The 20194-nt window shown below is 46.3% G+C and overlaps 1 protein-coding gene and 2 pseudogenes across 1 annotated transcript in view; all 3 read right to left on the bottom strand.

Moving 5' to 3' along the window:
* MAP1LC3B (microtubule associated protein 1 light chain 3 beta) overlaps positions 1-11616 on the bottom strand; it is a 32163-nt gene extending 20547 nt beyond the window's left edge. Inside the window, exon 1 of the mRNA XM_056525542.1 lies at positions 11444-11616. Coding sequence (XP_056381517.1) covers positions 11444-11483 — 40 coding nt within the window. The 5' untranslated portion in view covers positions 11484-11616. The remainder of the gene's footprint in view (positions 1-11443) is intronic.
* LOC130277906 (U2 spliceosomal RNA) lies at positions 8818-8908 on the bottom strand (annotated as a pseudogene).
* A 6622-nt stretch (positions 11617-18238) lies between the features above and the next one.
* On the bottom strand, positions 18239-18348 carry LOC130277915 (U2 spliceosomal RNA; annotated as a pseudogene).
* Positions 18349-20194: the final 1846 nt, after the last annotated feature.

Here is a 20194-nt window from a genome sequence, read left to right as displayed (position 1 = left end):
AAGCGTGCATATAGAGAGTTGTCATTCACCAAGTAAGACCACCCCCTTGACTTTAGCCAAGAATGAGCAGAGATTTACATAAATAAATTTATATGTCAAGTTATCATGGAACATTTCCAACAAATCTATCTGCTCGGTTCCTTCTGCACTTTAACATGCTGCTTACAGAATGGACTGAATTTTAAGTGTGATCTGTTCCCTTTCAGGAGTGTTTATTTTTAATTTTTCTTAATCTGATCGGTGGCGGTCCAACATCTAGCACCCCCACCAATGTGCTAGCTATGGAGTTGGGCACTGCAGCTCTGACAAACATTGTGTAATACACATCACCTTTAATATCTTTATGTGCTGCATGGTTGTACAGGAAAACATTAAATATGCAAATTAGCTCCAGGAGCACTGGTAGGCATGGCCAGATCCCTCCCATCTCCTCGTATAGGCACACGACCTAGAAAAGGGGTCTCCAAACTGTGGACCTCCAGATGTTGCAAAACTACAACTCCCAGCATTCCCAGACATGTTGGGGGTGTTAGTATTGCAACATCTGGAGGGTCACAGTTTGGAGACCACTGACCTAGAAGAATGAGGAGAAGATGGGAAGGGTCAGGGCAGGTATAGCAGTGCTACCTTAGTAAAGTGAGCAGAGATTGCCATATCTTTGGTATGTAAGCCATGTGTACTGTATTGTAATATAGTTTTCTGTTTCTTTTCCACTCCTGGTTTTGGCTAAAATACTATATGTGGTCCCAGCCGTTCTCTGTTTTCTTTCTGGTTCTCTACAGTTACTGAACACAGAAAAACAATTGCCACACCTGAGACAACGGATCTTTGCTGAGTAATGGTATTGACTTTCACTTTCTATATTACTGGTGCCATATGGTATCCCTGATCTAGGCCAAATGTCACCATCATGGGCCTGGAGCAGAAACATAACAATACATGACCTGAAAGACCATCTTTATTATTTAGGAGGAGTCTATGCTTCTCCCCATACAGATCCTTTATAGATCACCTGTGACCTTATCAATAACTATTATTAGGCCAGGGGCTCCACAGTGACCTATGATTTGTGACCTACATTTGTTGGCACTATGGGGAGGGACTTCAATGTGATTTCTGCAATTGTAAATATGCAGACACTTAAAATCTCATATACAGATTTATCATAGATTTCATGTGATCCCACAGCCATTACTTTACACGTAGGGGGGACATTTATCATTGGCTTTACATCACTTTAATGTTCTAAATGTTCCTGAAAAATTTGCGCAAGTGCATTTTTTGCACAATTTTTGGTAGAACATCTTTTAAAGTTGTCTACTGTTTGGTGCACCGTACACCACTTTTTAGCACGAAGGGGGAGCAATCCAGCACGTACGTCACTTAAGCGCAAGCAGATAGAAGCCTGTAGCGGTGGTGCTTAGTCACAAATAGGTGATAATTCTAACGACAAAAAGACTTGGTAGACGGCACTCACCGTTCAGGAATGTTCTTTATTCACAACGGAGGAACATAACACGGGTGGCGGGCGGGGGAGCAGGGGTGGAGGACGGGGCTAGCCCCGTCCTCCACCCCTGCTCCCCCGCCCGCCACCCGTGTTATGTTCCTCCGTTGTGAATAAAGAACATTCCTGAACGGTGAGTGCCGTCTTCCAAGTCTCTTTTTGTCGTACATCACTTTTTGCAGTGAAGCTATATTTTTTTGCGCAAAATAAATTTAGAAGGGGTTTTTTTTTGTGCACGTGTGCGACAGCTAACAGGACACATACAGATGTGTCAGATGCCATATCACAAAGCTTAAACCTAGCTCTGCAGTTCACTGGTTTCTATAATTGTGCAGAATTCATCAAATCTGTGCACCATTTTGGTAAATTTTGAGAAACTGTAAAGAAATACACCAAGCAAACAAGGGTAAAATCTCTACTACCTCACATCAATGTGAGAAATGTCCCCCAATGAGATTTGTGCACACATTAAATTAAAGGGGTAGTCCAGTGGTGAAAAATGTATCCCCTATCCTAAAAAGAGGGGATAACTTTCAGATCGCGGGGGGGTCCGACCGCTGGGGCCCCTGCGATCTCCTTACGGGGCCCCGGCCATAGAGTTGTATTGAGGGGGCGTGTCAGCTGCCGCTTCGTGCGGTGGTCAACACGCCCCCTTCCCGCGGGCTGTCGGGGCCCCTTACAGGAGATCGTGGGGGCCCCAGCGGTCGGACCCCCTGTGATCTGAAACTTATCCTTATGATAGGGGATACGTTTTTCACCACTGGATATCTCCTTTAACCCCTTAAGGACTTAGCCCTTTTTCACCTTAATGACTCGGCCGTTTTTTTGCAATTCTGACCACTGTCACTTTAAACATTAATAACTCTGGGATGCTTTTACTTATCATTCTGATTCCGAGATTGTTTTTTCGTGACATACTCTACTTTAACATAGTGGTACATTTTTGTGGGAAATTGCATCCTTTCTTGGTGAAAAATCCCAAAATTTGATGAAAAAAATGAAAATTTTGCATTTTTCTAACTTTGAAGCTCTCTGCTTGTAAGGAAAATGGATATTCAAAATATATTTTTTTGGGGTTCACATATACAATATGTCTACTTTATGTTTGCATCATAAAATTTATGAGTTTTTACTTCTGGAAGACACCAGAGGGCTTCAAAGTTCAGCAGCAATTTTCAAATTTTTCACAAAATTTTCAAACTCCCTATTTTTCAGGGACCAGTTCAGGTTTGAAGTGGATTTGAAGGGTCTTCATATTAGAAATACCCCACAAATGACCCCATTATAAAAACTGCACCCCCAAAGTATTCAAAATGACATTCAGTAAGTGTTTTAACCCTTTAGGTGTTTCACAGGAATAGCAGCAAAGTGAAGGAGAAAATTCAAAATCTTCATTTTTTACACTCGCATGTTCTTGTAGACCCAATTTTTTTTATTTTTGCAAGGGGTAAAAAGGAGAAAATGTTTACTTTTATTTGTAGCCCAATTTTTCTCGAGTAAGCACATACCTCATATGTCTATGTTAATTGTTCGGCGGGCGCAGTAGAGGGCTCAGAAGGGAAGGAGCGACAAATGGTTTTTGGGGGACATGTCACCTTTAGGAAGCCCCTATGGTGCCAGGACAGCAAAAAAAAAAACACATGGCATACCATTTTGGAAACTAGACCCCTCGGGGAACATAACAAGGGGTAAAGTGAACCTTAATACCCCACAGGTGTTTCACGACTTTTGCCTATGTAAAAAAAAAAAAATTTTTTTTACCTAAAATGCTTGCTTTCCCATAAATGTTACATTTTTAAAAAGGGTAATAGCAGAAAATACCCTCCAAAATGTCTAACACAATTTCTCCCGAGTACGGCGATACCCCATATGTGACCCTAAACTGTTGCCTTGAAATACGACAGGGCTCCAAAGTAAGAGCGCCATGCGCATATGAGGCCTAAATTAGGGACTTGCATAGGGGTGGACATAGGGGTATTCTACGCCAGTGATTCCCAAACAGGGTGCCTCCAGCTGTTGTAAAACTCCCAGCATGCTTGGACAGTAGTGGGAATAGTTTTGCAACCGCTGGAGGCTCCGTTTTGGAAACAGTGGCGTACCAGACATTTTTCATTTTTATTGGGGAGGGGAGGGGGGCTGTGTAGGGGTATGTGTATATGTAGTGTTTTTTACTTTTTATTTTATTTTGCGTTAGTGTAGTGTTTTTAGGGTACAGTTACACGGGCGGGGGTTCACAGTAGTTTCTCGCTGGCAGTTTGAGCTGTGGCAGAAAATTTGCCGCAGCTCAAACTTGCAGCCAGATATTTACTGTAAACCTCCGCCCATGTGAGTGTACTGTACATTCACATTGGGGGGGGGGAGAAACATCCAGCTGTTGCAAAACTACAACTCACAGCATGTACGGTCTATCAGTGCATGCTGGGAGTTGTAGTTTTGCAACAGCTGGAGGCACACTGGTTGTGAAACACAGAGTTTGGTAACAAACTCAGTGTGCCTTCAGCAGTTGCAAAACTACAACTAACAGCATGCACTGATAAACCATACATGCTGGGAGTTGTAGTTATGCAACAGCTGGACGCATACTACTTTGGCTGGGGATTGTAGTTATGCAACAGCTGGAGACACACTGGTTTGCTACTTAACTCAGTGTTTCACAACCAGTGTCCCTTCAGCGGTTGCAAAACTACAACTCTCAGCAGTCACTGTAAGCCAACGGGCATGCTGGGAGTTGTAGTTATGCAACTAGCAGATGCACCACTACAACTCCCAGCATGCACTTTAGCTGATTGTGCAAGCTGGGAGTTGTAGTTATACAACAGCTGAAGGTACACTTTTCCATAGAAAAAATGTGCCTCCAGCTGTTGCAAAACTATAAGTCCCAGCATGCCCATAAGGGAATGCTGGGAGTTGTAGTGGTCTGCCTCCTGCTGTTGCATAACTACAGCTCCCAGCATGCCCTTTTTGCATGCTGGGAGCTGTTGCTAAGCAACAGCAGGAGGCTGTCACTCAGCTCCAACTGCTGCTCCGGCACACAGGTCAGTCCCTCGTTGGCACCGCCGCCGCTCCTGGGGCCCCGATCCCAACAGGGACGCCGGGGATCGGGGTCCCCAGCTGCCGGGGTCAACTTCCCGCACCCGCTCACGTCCTCCGGAAGAGGGGCCGAGCGGGTTGCGGGAGTGACACCCGCAGCAGGTTCCCTGATTGGTCGGCCGGTAAAGCGGCCGACAAATCAGGGCAATCGTGAGGTGGCACCAGTGCCACCTTATCCCTGCTGGCTATGGCTGTTCAGGGCCGTCAGCCAGTAATCCATGGTCACCGGGTCACTGGAGACCCGATTGACCCGGAATCCACTGCAGATCGCTGGGCTGAATTGTACAGCGATCTGCGGCTGTCGCCGACATGGGGGGTCTTAAGGGCCCCCCCTGGGCGATAGGCCGCGATGCCTGCGGGAGGCCGGGAAAGCTCATGACGTTCTCATACGCCATGAGTCCTTAAGGACTCTGAAATGAAGACGTATGAGAACGTCATGAGTCCTTAAGGGGTTAAAGGGGTACTCCTCTGCCCTGCTTCCGGAGCCCCGCTCCCCAGCGTCTGGAAGTTTATTGTTCTGATTGCTGTGTGCGGGCTTCCGTGTTCAGGGCCGCCCCTCGTGACATCACGCCCGCCCCCCTCAACGAAAGTCTATGGGAAGGGGGTGCGACGGCTGTCACGCCCCCTTCCCATAGACTTTGGTTGAGGGGGTGGGCGTGATGTCACGAGGGGCGGCCCTGAACACGGAAGCCCGCACACAGCATTCGGAACAATAAACTTCCGGACACTGGGGAGTGGAGCTCCGGAAGCAGGGCAGTGGAGTACCCCTTTAAGCTGGAGTCCTGGCTATGTACAAAAACCATTACAACCCCCCCTCAATGTGATCACAGTTATAATACCTAAGGCTGGGTTCACACTACGTTTTGTCCCATACGGGAGCGCATACGGCAGGGGGGAGCTAAAAGCTTGCGCTCCCGTATGTCACCGTATGCGCTCCCGTATGTCATTCATTTCAATGAGCCGACCGGAGTGAAACGTTCGGTCCGGTCGGCTCATTTTTGCGCCGTATGCGCTTTTACAACCGGACCTAAAACCGTGGTTGACCACAGTTTTAGGTCCGGTTGTAAAAGCGCATACGGCGCAAAAATGAGCCGACCGGACCGAACGTTTCACTCCGGTCGGCTCATTGAAATGAATGACATACGGGAGCGCATACGGTGACATACGGGAGCGCGAGCTTTTAGCTCCCCCCTGCCGTATGCGCTCCCGTATGGGACAAAACGTAGTGTGAACCCAGCCTAAATAAACTAGTCACCGGGTTAGGCTCCTAACACTGCACCCACTGACAACCCCCCCCCCCCCCAATCTACATATATGCCCCTATATTCTGTGAGTTATGTCAGTCCGCTTACTCCAGAGGAATCACATGAAACATCCTGCAGCCCTGACTTCTGTTTACAAAAACCCAAATGCATCTAGTACTCTGGGCAATTGTACCAAACTGGCAAGACAGAAGGTTAGACCATTACCTTCATTTAAAAGGATTCGGACTAAATTCCCTTCAAGAGCAAGTACTGTCAATTTAGAGAAGGAGTACACAACCTTATTTTAATATGATGGCCAGATTGTCACACTGCTCTGCCTCAGAGGGGCACATTGAAAACTATGCTGCTCAAAGTGCCAACAATGCAGTCATATTAAAGTATTTTTTTTTTTTTATTATTAACTTTTATTAATACATTTTCAATAATACAAACAATTGGGCCCCCAACATGGAGGCCCAACCCCCCATCCCTTCCACCCCCCCAGAGAAACCCCAGATATACAAAATATAATTAGACATATACCAAAGTACACAGAATGAATAAAAACATATACATCCATGAACTCAAACGCCACCTATTTTTTAACAGAACTCTTTGGGTATACATATAACTTTTATATCTACATCTTCTTCACATTATGTATTCCAGCAGGGGTTAGAAGTAGGTGAACACTTAGATGCTATGGACACTGTTTACCTGGGCAACTTAGTGCCAAAGACTAGAGATGAGCGAACTTACAGTAAATTCGATTCGTCACGAACTTCTCGGCTCGGCAGTTGACTTATCCTGCATAAATGAGTTCAGCTTTCAGGTGCTCCGGTGGGCTGGAAAAGGTGGATACAGTCCCAGGAAAGAGTCTCCTAGGACTTTATCCACCTTTTCCAGCTCACCGGAGCACCTGAAAGCTGAACTCATTTATGCAGGAAAAGTCATCAACTGCCGAGCCGAGAAGTTCGTGACGAATCAAATTTACTGTAAGTTCGCTCATCTCTACCAAAGACCTAAGTTATCTTCGCTGTTGGTTATTGCTGTCAATCACAGCTTTTGCATTCACATCATCACTATGCCTTACATTTTTCACAGTCCCCTGCAACAGCAGGATTTCAGAGAAATAAACACATGGTGTGGTGCCAAGGGGTTAAAGGGGTACTCCGGTGGAAGAAAAAAAAAAAAACATTTTTAATCAACTGGTGCCAAAAAGTTAAACAGATTTGTAAATTACTTCTAATAAAAAATCTTAATCCTTCCAGTACTTATCAGCTGCTGTACACTACAGAGGAAATTCTTTTCTTATTGGATTTCCTTTCTGTCTGACCACAGTGTTCTCTGCTGACACCTCTGTCCATTTTAGGAACTGTCCAGAGCAGGATATGTTTGCTATGGGGATTTTCTCCTACTCTGGACAGTTCCTGACATGGACAGAGGTGTCAGCAGAGAGCACTGTGGACAGACAGAAAAGAAATCCAAAAAGAAAAGAACTTTCTCTGTAGTATACAGACGCTAATAAGTACTGGAAGGATTAAGATTTTTTTAATAGAAGAAATTTACAAATCTGTTTAACTTTTTGGCACCAGTTTAAGTCAACTGGTGCCAAAAAGTTAAACAGATTTGTAAAAACAAATCTGAAGGCAAAGTGTAAAAAAGTGTCTAGGAAAAAAACTATTGTAGCACATTTTCTAGAGCAATTTCAGAAACCCCCACTATTAATTCCAATGGATTATTGACTGCTGTCACTATAAAAAATATATATATATGGGGGGGGGGGGGGGATGGAAGGGCAACTCTGTCACTATTGACCATGTAGGTGCCGTGGGTCTCTAGCTGGATGTGGGCTGCTTTTTGTCTGACAGTCAGAGGGGAGAATATGTGACAACAGTATGGCAGAGCGTGGTGGCAGAGCGTGGTGGCAGAGCGTGGTGTAAAGTGGGCGTGACCTCCTGTAAAACCAAATTTATTACAATTTACACTAGACTGGTAGAGTAAATAGAAGCTTAAATCTACGCTTGGAGCTAGCATACATTTCAAAGCATGACACACTGGAAGATGCTAAAATCCTTAAATTATTAAGAAGTTTGCATCTCAAAAGAAACCTACACCAGCTTTCAGCAGTTTAAACCAGTTTACTATTTCAGTATATCATTTTGCTAGGATGTCATGATCACACCCCCTATATTCCAAGATTTTTGCACTTGGGCAGTCTGGTGAGCATGGCCTTGATCCAGTAAAACACCCAGAATCCTGGTGTAAATCTTTAGTCATTTTTATCTAAGAGCCGAGGAACGTGCTCTTGAATCACCCAAAGTGCAAGAAAAAGTGCAAACGTGTTACACAAAAAAAACGTGCACAAAGGATGCGTTCTATCACAAGCCCTTCTCCGACAGGAGAGAGGCCCCCAACAAACCTACCCTTCACCTCTGGGCCAAAAGGTACCAGGTTCGATGTCCCTTTTTGCCGAAGCTACTAAGGGACCACAAATGCTTCCGGCATCCCCCTTGGCGTTAGCCAACGTATCTGCCTGCAAAGCCGTAAACGGTCAGTACTCTGCCCATGCAGGAGTACCTGGGGTTTTTTCAGGGAGGTGCAGAACCTAATGGCCACACACACCTCCCCTAGACCGCTAGGAGGGACACCCGGAAGGGCTACCGCATCCTAACAATCCTGTGGACACACAACACGCAAAAAAGGAATAAATAAGTGAATGTGCACAGATATGGACAGAAGGCCGGGAATAAAGAGGTGAGTGCCACAAGGTAAAGAGTTCATGGTGCCCGTGATTCCACTCAGTGAGCCAATACTCCCAGTGAGTTTCAGCACCTCGGGGGTCACCACTAAACTACCTCGGCTCTAGACCCTCTCAGCCTCATGGCGAGACCTGGAGGTAACAGGTCACATCGGGGCAGCCGTCGAGCTGATTCCTCTGAACCAGCCCCGAAACACCCTGGTACACCTGTCCCCTCCATGCAGTATCCATCCTACATAAGTGCCCCTGTTCTGGCACTGATAAGAACAGATACTACACTTGATCTTAGCCAAAAGGCCGAGAAGCCATCTTTGGTAATTGGTGTAGCTATAAGGGTCGGAAAGGTTGTCGTTTCAAATGAAGCCCTAAGCTAGCAGGGCCCACAGGATCCCTCACTACACTACACCTCACTGCTGCAAGCTGTCACTGTGCATCAGGCAATAGCCCTGACTCCTCCTCCCAGACTCCTCTGTATGTGTCCAGCAGGAAAAAAAGAGCCAGAAGGTGCAGGCATGCCATAAGCAGAAGGAGATGATGAACACTAGTAATAGGCTAACGGACTTTTCTATGAGTAGATCAGTCACAAAAGTACCTTTCATGAGAATATAACTAGGTGTGTGCTGGTGCTCTACACTGTAGGGGTCATATACACACATGGGTATATTCTGTCTGGGGGCACAAAGGAGGGCACTTTACAGTCTAGGGGCAGCGGGCACAATTACTGTCTGGGAGCACAGAGGAGGGCAATATTACTGTCTAGGGGCATCAATATATGGAGTGGGCTCAGCTCCTAAGCCGAATGTCACCAAGGGGTTAAAGGGAATAAGTAGATGTGGATGTCATCTCAGCATTTCCAGCAGGGGAAAGAGTGGTGGCAGTGTTGGGGTGGCAATGAGCTGAGGGGTGAGTTTTTATTTATTTTTTGTTTTTGTTTTTTTTTGCTTATTTTGCACTCCATTCCCTGCCCGTATTGTTTTTCTTAAACGGTTGGAAAACCCCTTTAACCTAGCGAGAGAGACCCTAATTCCAGCACAGCCCACTGTGTTTCTTGCATTAGTTTTAGTGAATATATAGTTTCATGGTGATTCTGAATTCCAGAATAAAATTCTAAAAAGAAGCAACTCTGGTAATTCCAGTAATAAAAGTAAAAAAATAAATAAATTAATTACGGAATGGCAGACTGTAAGGCAAAGTTTTCTTTCAGTATTGCAAGCAGCCATAGACCTAGATGAGCGTTTCCCAACCAGGGTGCCTCCAGCTGTTGCAAAACTACAACTCCCAGCATGCCCAGACAGCCAACGGCTGTCTGGGCATACTGGGAGTTGTAGTTTTGCAACAGCTGGAGGCACCCTGGTTGGGAAACGCTCATCTAGATAATGATGATGTGACCTATAAAGAAGGAGAGCTCGGCCTGTGACCACTCCTCGGCCCGCTGCTTGCCCTATCATTACCCTGACCTGTTGTTATACAATTACTCCAGCTAATATACAAGGATAATGTCCCTGTTATAAAGAGGCAGCTAATCGTCGGACACTTCCTGAACACTGCGTCCTTTGTGTTCTGCAGAAAACGCATCATTTTTCCTAGAAGGGGCCGAGCTGCCAATATCAGTGTTTGCCCTTATTATACCCACAGCCAAAACGTGGCAGGGTGGCATAGAGGAGCTTGCTTCCTGCCTGAGGCCTGTAAACAGCACACTGTGGTCTATGGGCCAACAAAGAAACCTGCACCAGAATCCTGCAGCGATGACTTCATCCACAGTGCAACAGATGACAATTTAACCCATCATCGGCCACAGTGAAACACTACTGCGTGCAAAAATATATATATAAAAAATAAATAAAACCACACACAGCAAGGAGGTGCACAGTCCACCAGTAAACAGCAGAGCCATCATACACCAACACGGGTCACGGTACTGACCTCTGCCTTCATCGTGTCACTGAGGCCATCGTGACCGACTAGGACCACCACAAAGAGCAGAAAGCCCAGCCTAAATCCCGCACACCAGGGGGATGACCTAGAAAATGCCAGGGCAGCATTGGGACTATGTTCCCTCACATATATAGTGGCTGAAGCCCCCAGCCATCCTGCGACAATGACATTGGACCCCAGTCCCTGAATCTGGGACTGCAAGGGCTGTGACACTCAGGAGCTATACAGGGTGATGAATTGTGTATTATGCAGGGCCCCTCCCTCCCCCCATGTCCCTGCAGTGTCTCCTCTCCAGTAAACATGATTTCATCCTGCCCCCTTGTCCTTTAATTCCAGAACTGTCTTTATAATGCAGGGCCTGAAGCCTGCTCCCCCCCTTCCCTTATTCACAACAGTCTGGGGCAGTGTTTCCCAACCAGTGTGCCTCCAGCTGTTGCAAAACTAAAACTCCCAGCATGCCCGGACAGCCGAAGGCTGTCCGGGCATGCTGGGAGTTGTAGTTTTGCAACAGCTGGAGGCACACTGGTTGGGAAACACTGGTCTGGGGTGTCTAAAGGAGTGAGCTGGGAGACCCCAATATCTGAGGAGAGATGAAGTCTTTCCTAACCCATAATGTAGCCAGCGATGGTTACATTATGGGGGCATTAACTCTTCTTCTGCCAGACATTACTGGTCCTAGATAGGGATCCTTAGTCCTTCCAGGCACCCCCCATGATCAGGAATAGGAGCCCACTGTCCCTGAACCTTATCATACAAAGTACCAACACACCCACATACAAGGGATATGGCTTTTGTTAACTCTGTGTATGCCAGCAGAGATCCGAAGTCAAAACAGATTCCACTTTAACTCTTTCAGCACCCTGGACATAAGCGACCATTCCGTATGGCATATTCTCCCTATAACCTTACCTAATGTCCTCCTCTGCTTGAAGGTCTTCTCTGAAGGCATTTCCGTATCTGTAAGAACCAACACTGAACTCACGTCTGCTGCCCGTGTCCAGCCGCCTCCTCCTGCCGTGCACCGTCTGCGGAGCCTGCTCTGACCGTGCAAAACAAAACACTGGGCGCTGACGTCAGCTTTGACGTCACCCGGTCGCCTCCCGCCGCCATGTTGAGAGTGGCAGGGAGCTAGCTGCCAGTCACGTGTGAGCTGTGTTGTGCCATGCCTGGAATAGCTAAATAACACTCCACATGCGTGGTGGACGTGACCAAACAATGACTCAGTGTTCGGGTAACCTCCTCCAGTGTGTGTGGACGGAACAGCCGGTACCGTGTGTGCCAGGCTGGGAATAGCGAAATTATTCTGTCATATCCTGCTTAATGCACCTATGTGCCAGCTTTGCAGATGAGTTTAAAGGCGCATGCGCACAGACCCGTGCATTGTTGCTGAACAATATGGTGGTCGTTACAGCGTCTTCAGGGTCTGTCACACATTCCCTATGGCTGCTTATCTGGGCAGTTAGTAACGTACCTGTCACAAAAATACTAATATTACTCAGTACCTCATCCTGACAGTGTACATCTAATTGTTATGCCTCTATCATCTATATTTATTTTAAAAATACATCTTTAACCTCTTAAGGACCAGGACAATTTTGGTTGTTTTTTCCCCCCTTGCCCTTCAATCCCCTTAAAGGGGTACTCCGACGCAAAACATCTCATCCCCTAGCAAAAGGATAGGGGATAAGATGTTAGGTTGCGGGGATCCCGCCGCTTGGAACCCCCGTGATCTCTCCTGCAGCACCCCCGTTTTTCTGCTGCGCAAAGCGAGGATCGCTCTGTGGCTGATGACGGCGGTGCAGGGGACGGAGTATTGTGATGTCACAGCTCTGCCCCCTCAATGCAAGTCTATGGGAGGGGGTGTGGTGACCATCATGCCCCCTCCCATAGACTTGCATTGCGGGGGCGGGTATGACATCACACAGGGGCGGAGTCGTGACATCATTTTTCACCTCATGTGGAGGGCAGCGTGGGTGCTGTGTGCAAGATAGTGGGGGTCTCCAGCAGCAGGATCCCCGCGATCAGACATCTTATAAGATGTCTTAGGGCCGGATTACCCCTTTAATTTAGGGGAGAGAAGGATAGGACAGGTTGGTTGGATTTCAACTACTCAGTTCATTTGTCCTCCAAAAGATAAGCTACTGACTGAGTTTTCTTGCAGCAGCTCACCCCTCCTCTCTCCATTTACAACACATGGATGTTCAGTCATGGCGAAATGTATGTGTATGGGGAGACCAGGAGTCATTGCTGTTGGCAAAGGTGTATGGCCAGTCTTTACTCTTATGTGTATGACGGCTAACTATATCTGTGAATGTTCACAATCTCCTTTTCAGCAGAGTCCTGAGTTGTGGCTCTAGTCCTGGGTTCACATCACGTTTTTGCAATACAGTTTCCGTATCAGGTTTTCGATGAAAAACAGATTCCTCAAAACCTGGCTAAACTGTATCAAAATGTTTGTACAAATTTTAACATTGAAAAAATGATGTCCGGTTGCATCCATTGCAAAAAAAAAATATATATATATACATATATATATACACACACATTTTTAACTTTCGGTGTCAAAAACCATATGGTGAAAACCAAAACCGTGGTAGGCTGGGTTCACACCACGTTTTAGGCAATATGGGACCGCATACGGCTGGGGAGGAGCTAAAACTGGGCGTTCCCGTATCCCTGCCATATGCGGCCGTATGTAATGTATTTCAATGAGCCGACCAGAGTGAAACTCTGACTCCGGTTGGCTAATTTATGCCCCGTATGTGGTTTTCCCACCGTACCTAAAACCGTGGTAGACCACGGTTTTAGGTCCGGTGGAAAAACCGCATACGGGGCAAAAATGAGCCAACCGGAGTAAGTCTTTCACTCCGGTCGGCTCATTGAAATACATTACATACGGGCCACATACGGGAGCGCCCGGTTTTAGCTCCCCCCAGTCGTATGTGGTCCCATAATGCCTAAAACGTGGTGTGAAGGCTATCGTAGGCTCCGATTTTGGGTACGGGTAAAAAACTGACACAATGGGGAGTCAATGCATACGATTTTCAATGGAGAGTCAATGCATACGATTTTCAATACGATTCCATACGGTTTTCACATTGAAAAGGTATACGGGAACTGTATTGCAAAAACGTGGTGTGAACCCAGCCTTTTTTATGTAGATTGTCATATAAAAGGTCAAGTGGTCTTCAGGATTAGCTTATGAATAGCTGGTGACTTCGGGGGATGTAGACAGTAAACAGTGTGGACATTTCCTGCCTATTATAAAACTGTTTATCTCGAAATCCCCAATCTAACAATAATTCACTTATGTCACAGACACAGCTCCACAGGGCATTAATAGGAGCACAGACGTGTACACGTATCCAAATATACATAGACAATACCAAGGAGACAGGGAGGAGCACACCGGAGCTCCTACCTAACCAGTAATCTGGGGAAGGCACCTACACAATATGATTTTACCTACCCCTGAGAGTCACCCACCAGACATATGAGGGCCACATGCATACCCAAGCCTGCTAGTTTGGGTCTCACAGGTTTAAAGGAAATCTTTACTGAAGGCAGTATCACCCGCACTAAAGCTGTCACACAGGTTTGTAGTGCCGGTGATGCTGATCAAAACAATACACACGGCGTCCAGATACGCCCAGCCATTCTACCGCAATTCTTCTTTTTCTTTTTCTTTTTTGCAAATGAGGGCCTTGGGGCATGAGTGGAGCCTCCTAACCGAGCTAGGGGCACACTGATATCATCTTCGCCGGGCTGACATAACACTCTCCCTGCTCTTGCGCCCCATATACAGCGCCAAACTCCTACCCTACCTGGAACTATTGTCACAATATCCCTGTGCCACCAGGGTAAAAGTGGGACCGCAATAGGGGGACTCCAGTGCTGCATAGTGCACCTGCCCGGCACTTACATCCGATCCCCATCCCACTCAAGATCGTCATTGCACGTAGCCCTGCGCCATCAGGGTACAGGGGGACTACAGCGCTGCTGAACGCAACGGCCGCCACCCACTGACTTTAATCGCCTGTCTGTAATACGGCACCACGCTGACCGAGCCATTGTATTGCAATAACGCTGCCACATCACGTGCAATCAAACATTATAGTGAAAAGACATCATCCTGTTACTACATATGTGGAATGACCTTAAATTCACATCTCCAGTTCTCCTTGTGAGACCTTATGCCAATGGGAAGCAATCTCCCATACAATTTTTATTTACTTTTAAGTAATACTTTTTGGTAATAGTTTAGAATTTACTATCCTATGTCTGATGCAAGGGACCTGCAGAAGACATTATATTGTATTTTAAGTGTATAATAAACTTTAATTTATTGGACATATTTTCTCTCTTCTAATGTTTTTGACACATAGGGTAATGTGTATAACAGTATACTCGGTTTAGGTTTTGTTTTATGTAGAGCTCCCAACCAACATTTTTATTTCTCTGTTTAAAGGGGTACTTCGATCTTGCACGCCGCACCCTGATGAAAAAAAAATCAGTCCCCGTGTCACACCCCCTCCCATAGACTTGCATTGAGAGGGCGGAGTGTGACGTCACACGGGGGCGGAGCCGTGACATCACAATGTTCCGGCAAACACGCCGGGGTGCGGCGTGCAAGATCACGGGGGTCCCCAGCGGCAGGACCCCCACGATCAGGCATCTTATCCCCTATCCTTTGGATAGGGGATAAGATATCTAAGCACCGGAGTACCCCTTTAATATAAAGTAGATTGGTAATATCTTTTGTCTTGGATAAATAGTTTGGTTGAATTCTATTTCCATTTGTTCCATGGCTAAAGTTTAAATAGACACTATGTAGTCACTATGACAGAACATTAGATTAAGTGTCAGTTCGGATTAATTTGTTACCTATTATTGCCTGCCACAACATCCACTTTAAACTCATAACTACACCAAGTGTATCCCTTACCATAATAACAGATTCTGTTTATCTATGTACAGATATGCAGAGAGCTGCCACACAAAACATGGAGGTCTTATTCTGACGTGGTCGGACACTCTCCACCCATAAGTTATGGTCTTAGACGGGATAGGAGGAGCACATTACTGTGACTGTCCCCATGAGGCGCAGAGCTCTAGTCAATCAGCATCTTCCTTCCTGAATCCTTAATGAGGGCATCAAAATACAGATCAGCAGTGCGTCAACTGATCCCTCCCTAAAGAAGCCAGACCCTACAGAAAACACTTTCTGCTTCCAGGAAGGGGACGGGTTGTTCCTAGAAGCAGGAAATAAAGGGTTACTATGTCCCAGCATAATAAAACATTACAGAATGTAAAGCAACATGCATACAAAAAATACTTCATAACAGTGTCACCAGTGTTACCACAGACATAACAATCGTATGATGAAGCGATATTAATCTGCCTGTGACACAATGTTGTCTTTATTTTCTTCGCTATGCTATATGTCAGTGCTATGGCACAATGCCTCTCTTAACAAATACATCGTCATATTATGATCGCAGCTAGATAATGAAATAATGGTACCTGAAATGTCCTGACGTAACTCGGAAAAACACCTCACAGGTTAACAGGTTAAGCCAGTTGTCTAAGACTAAAGAGCTAATAGAGCACGCTGCAGTGCTGTTTGTGCTTTCTTTATGCTCATTCTATAAGGATTCCTGGTATGTTTGATGGCAAGATTACGAAAACCTGTGTACTCTACCAATTTTTATTTGTCATAAAAAATTCATCAACCTTATCCCTCGTTCATTGGAGCTGAGTTCACTAAATCGGTTGTAAAGATGGGGCCTGAGCACAGAATAAAAAAAAAACACTGCAGATTTTTTTTTTCCTAGCTAAAATCCAGAAAATCAACAATCACAAGATGGACCCCATTCAAAGCCAATGGGATTTGGTCAATGGTCCATTGTGCAAACAAACATGAACAGCATGTACAGATCTGGTACTTCACTGGTCTTATGTCTATCATATAAAACAACTTTTCACATATTGTCCAGACGTGTCAAAAGTTGTGATCGCACCACTGTGATTGCGAATTATAAACAGGGAAAGTTTGCGGCATCGATGTTCATTCGCCGGTTGTCTGTCACATATGACCTACAGTATGTGAGGAAGGGTCAGATTTGATTGACAGCTGGGGAGTGAGCTGAGAACTGCCATAAACTTCTCCAGTTTATATCTCACAATCGCAGTGGGTGTCAGAGTGAGACCTCATGCAATCACAACTTTTAACATGTCTGAGCAACATGTCTAAAGGTATTTTAAATTATAGTAAACTCTCTAACTCCGACATAAACACCAGTGTGTTCTTGCTGTGTTTGTGATGGTTTTCTACTCCACCCCCCACCCCCTTCCCAAAACACACAAAGCCAGTTATTAAACTTTATCTGTATTCCATGTGTAATACCATTCATGAGCTACAGAGTCCAGGAGAACCTGCGGACACGGAACATCTCTGAGGTCCAATGATGCCATTCCCACCCTCTGGGAACTGGAATTCAGGTCGTACAGCACCATAACCTGCTTTTGCTGTGATCCACCTGCACAGGCCTCTGATGTACATCTTTAATGTTGATCTTTAATGGGAATCTGTCAGCAAGTTAGGGCATCCTAACCTGCTGATACAGGCTAATAGGGGACGTTACACTGAGGATTATGGCACCTTTTAGCATTGTCCTCCAATGAGCAGTTCATCTGTAATGTCTGTTTTATTCAGTGCACTGGGGGGCATTCCTTTTACCCCTATGTGTACAGTAATGACTGCCTGCCTGCACTTCTAACAATGCCTCCTCATAAGTATTGAGCCCCTTTGACTGCAGAGGAACAGCTTATTATTCATGAGGAGGCATTTTTAATGGATTGGGTGGGCGGCTGTATCAGTGCTCTTAGAGGTAAAGAAACGCCCGTATTGCACCAAATGCTTATTTTGCACGAGGAACGTGCTTTCGATTCACCCAAAGTGCAAGAAAAAGTGCAAACGTGTTACACTAAAAAAACGTGCACAAAGGATGCGGTCTATCGCTAGCCCTTCTCCGATAGGAGAGAGGCCCCCCAACAAACCTTACCCTTCGCCTACGGACCAAAAGGTACCTGCGAGGTTCCAGGTTCGATGTCCCTTTTCGCCGAAGCTACTAGGGGACCACAAATGCTCCCGGCATCCCCCTTGGCGTTAGCCAAAGTATCTGCCCGCAGAGCCGATTACGGTAGGTACCCTGCCAAGCAGGAGTACCCGGGGTGTTTGCAGGGAGGTGCGGAACCTAATGGCCACACACACCTCTCCTAGACCGCCAGGAGGGACACCCAGAAGGGCTACCGCATCCTGACAAATCCTGTGAACACACAACACGCAAAAAGTGACACAGTGAGACAAAAAAGAAATAAATAAGTGAATGTGTGCAGATATACTGCCCGGACATCCGGCAGGATCTATAAAAATTTCTCTGATCCTAGCCAGAAGGCCGGGAATCAAGAGGTGAGTGCCACAAGGTGAAGAGATTATGGTGCCCGTGCTTCAACTCAGTGAGTCTATCCTCCCAGTGAGTTTCGGCACCTCGGGGTCACCACTCCCCGAGGCACAAAAGTACCTCGGCTCTAGACCCTCTCATCCTCATGGCGAGACCCGGAGGGAACAGGTCACATCGGGGCAGCCGTCGAGCTGATTCCTCAGAACCAGCCCCGGAAAGCCCTGGTACACCTGCATCCTCCATGCAGCACCCATCCCCACCAGCCCCATACCGGCGTTACGGTACACCGGCATGAAAAACTGATAAGAACAGATACTACACTTGATCTTAGCCAAAAGGCCGAGAAGCTCTCTATGGGAGCTGCTGGAGATAGCCAAGTACAGCATTTGGCTGTCTCTGCGGCTCCTTTGCAGAATGAGTGGAGCATCAAAGCACTTGTGAAACCTGCTGCTATATTCTAACAGGAGACCCAGGTCCCTGTTCTCGAGATCATGAGGGGCCCCAGTGGTTGGATTCCCTGCAATCAGAGAGTTGTTCTCTATCCTGTAGATAGGCGATCATTGTAGCAAGTTGGCAAACCCTCTTCAGGGTACATTCACACGTATGTATTTTGCTGCAGATTTTCTGCAGCTGATTTTGCTATCCATTGACTTATGGTGAAACGGTACCTGTAAGGTTGAATTTCCACTAGTCCTTCAGATCAGGTACGGAGGGATGCAGTCTATGCTAGGCGGTTTGGTTACCAAGGCAATGTATCTATGCATAAGTTCTATCAATTAGTATTGGGCGTGCATGTGGAACTTGCTGTGTGTTGTATGGTTGCCTTAGCAACTGCACCACTAAGTGTAGAGAGACACATTTCAAGGCAAGGCAACTGTATAATTCCTAGAAAGTTCTGTGTGCAAGCCCACCCTGGAGTTACCAGGGGCTAGTAAAAATTAAATATAAGTAAAACTTACCTACCCCAGTTCCCCCATAGCTTCCAGTCAGATTACTCCCATTTCCATGACAGGCATTATCAGCAGGTCCTTCCTACTCAGCCAGTCACTGAATGAGACGGAACACCGATGTGGCCAGCAATTGGACAGGTCCTGCTGACACCACCTGCCTCAGTGGAGATAGTCGCCAGACCAGAAGCTGAGGGAGGGGAAGGGGGCTGGTATAGTAGTATATAGGTAAGTATGAATTAGTATTTATTTTTCCCAGCCCCCCCAGCAACATAAAAACATAAATCCCAGAATACCCCTTTAGTCTACGGGTAGCAAAATCAACTGCAGAAAATGCACAGCAAAAGATGGCACATATCCAAAGGATAGAGCAGGGCCGGCCCAAGACATTGTGCTGCCTGGGTCTGAGAATGAAATGCTGCCCACCCCTCAACAACAATTTTAAGATCTCTCCACAGGTGTTCAATGGGATTTAGATCTGGACTCATTGCCGGTCCCTTCAGAATTCTCCAGCGCTTTGTTGTCATCCATTTCTGGGTACTTTTTGACGTATGTTTGGGGTCATTGTCCTGCTGGAAGACCTAAGATCTCAGATGCAAACCCAGCTTTCTGACACTGGGCTGTACAGTGCGACTCAAAATCCATTGGTAATCCTCAGATTTCATGATGCTTTGCACACATTTAAGGCACCCAGTGCCAGAGGCAGCAAAACAACCCCAAAACATCTTATGTCTCTGTGTCAGCAGTGGGGTCCTCCTGCCATAGCTTTTCATTTTGTTTAACCTCTTAAGGACCAGGCCCAATTTGGCCTTTAAGGAGATGTCCGGCACAGACTTTTTCTATTCCCTCCTGCCCAGGCTGCAAAAAAAGACAAAACAAACTTTAACTTACCTCCATATGTTGCCCCGGAGCTCCGCAACAGCTGATCGGTCGGCCGGGCTGTTTACTTCCTACTTCCTTTAGCCGGTACATCACACGGCGCTTTAGCCTATCACCGGCCGAGGCAGGACATCGTTGCGGTCGGTGATAGGCTGAAGCGCCGTGTGACGTACCGGGCTAAAGGAAGTAGGAAGCAGGCAGCCCGGCCGACCGATCAGCTGTTGCGGAGCTCAGGGGTAACATATGGAGGTAAGTGAAAGTTTGTTTTTTCTTTTTTTGCAGCCCGGGCAGGACGGAATAGAAAAAGTCTGCGCCGGACATCTCCTTTAAGGACCAGACCAATTTGATTTTAGCATTTTTGTTTTTTTCCT

The sequence above is a fragment of the Hyla sarda genome, chromosome 6, assembly GCF_029499605.1.
Source record: "Hyla sarda isolate aHylSar1 chromosome 6, aHylSar1.hap1, whole genome shotgun sequence".
Classification (NCBI taxonomy): domain Eukaryota; kingdom Metazoa; phylum Chordata; class Amphibia; order Anura; family Hylidae; genus Hyla; species Hyla sarda.
This window is presented reverse-complemented; position numbering and strand designations above follow the sequence as displayed.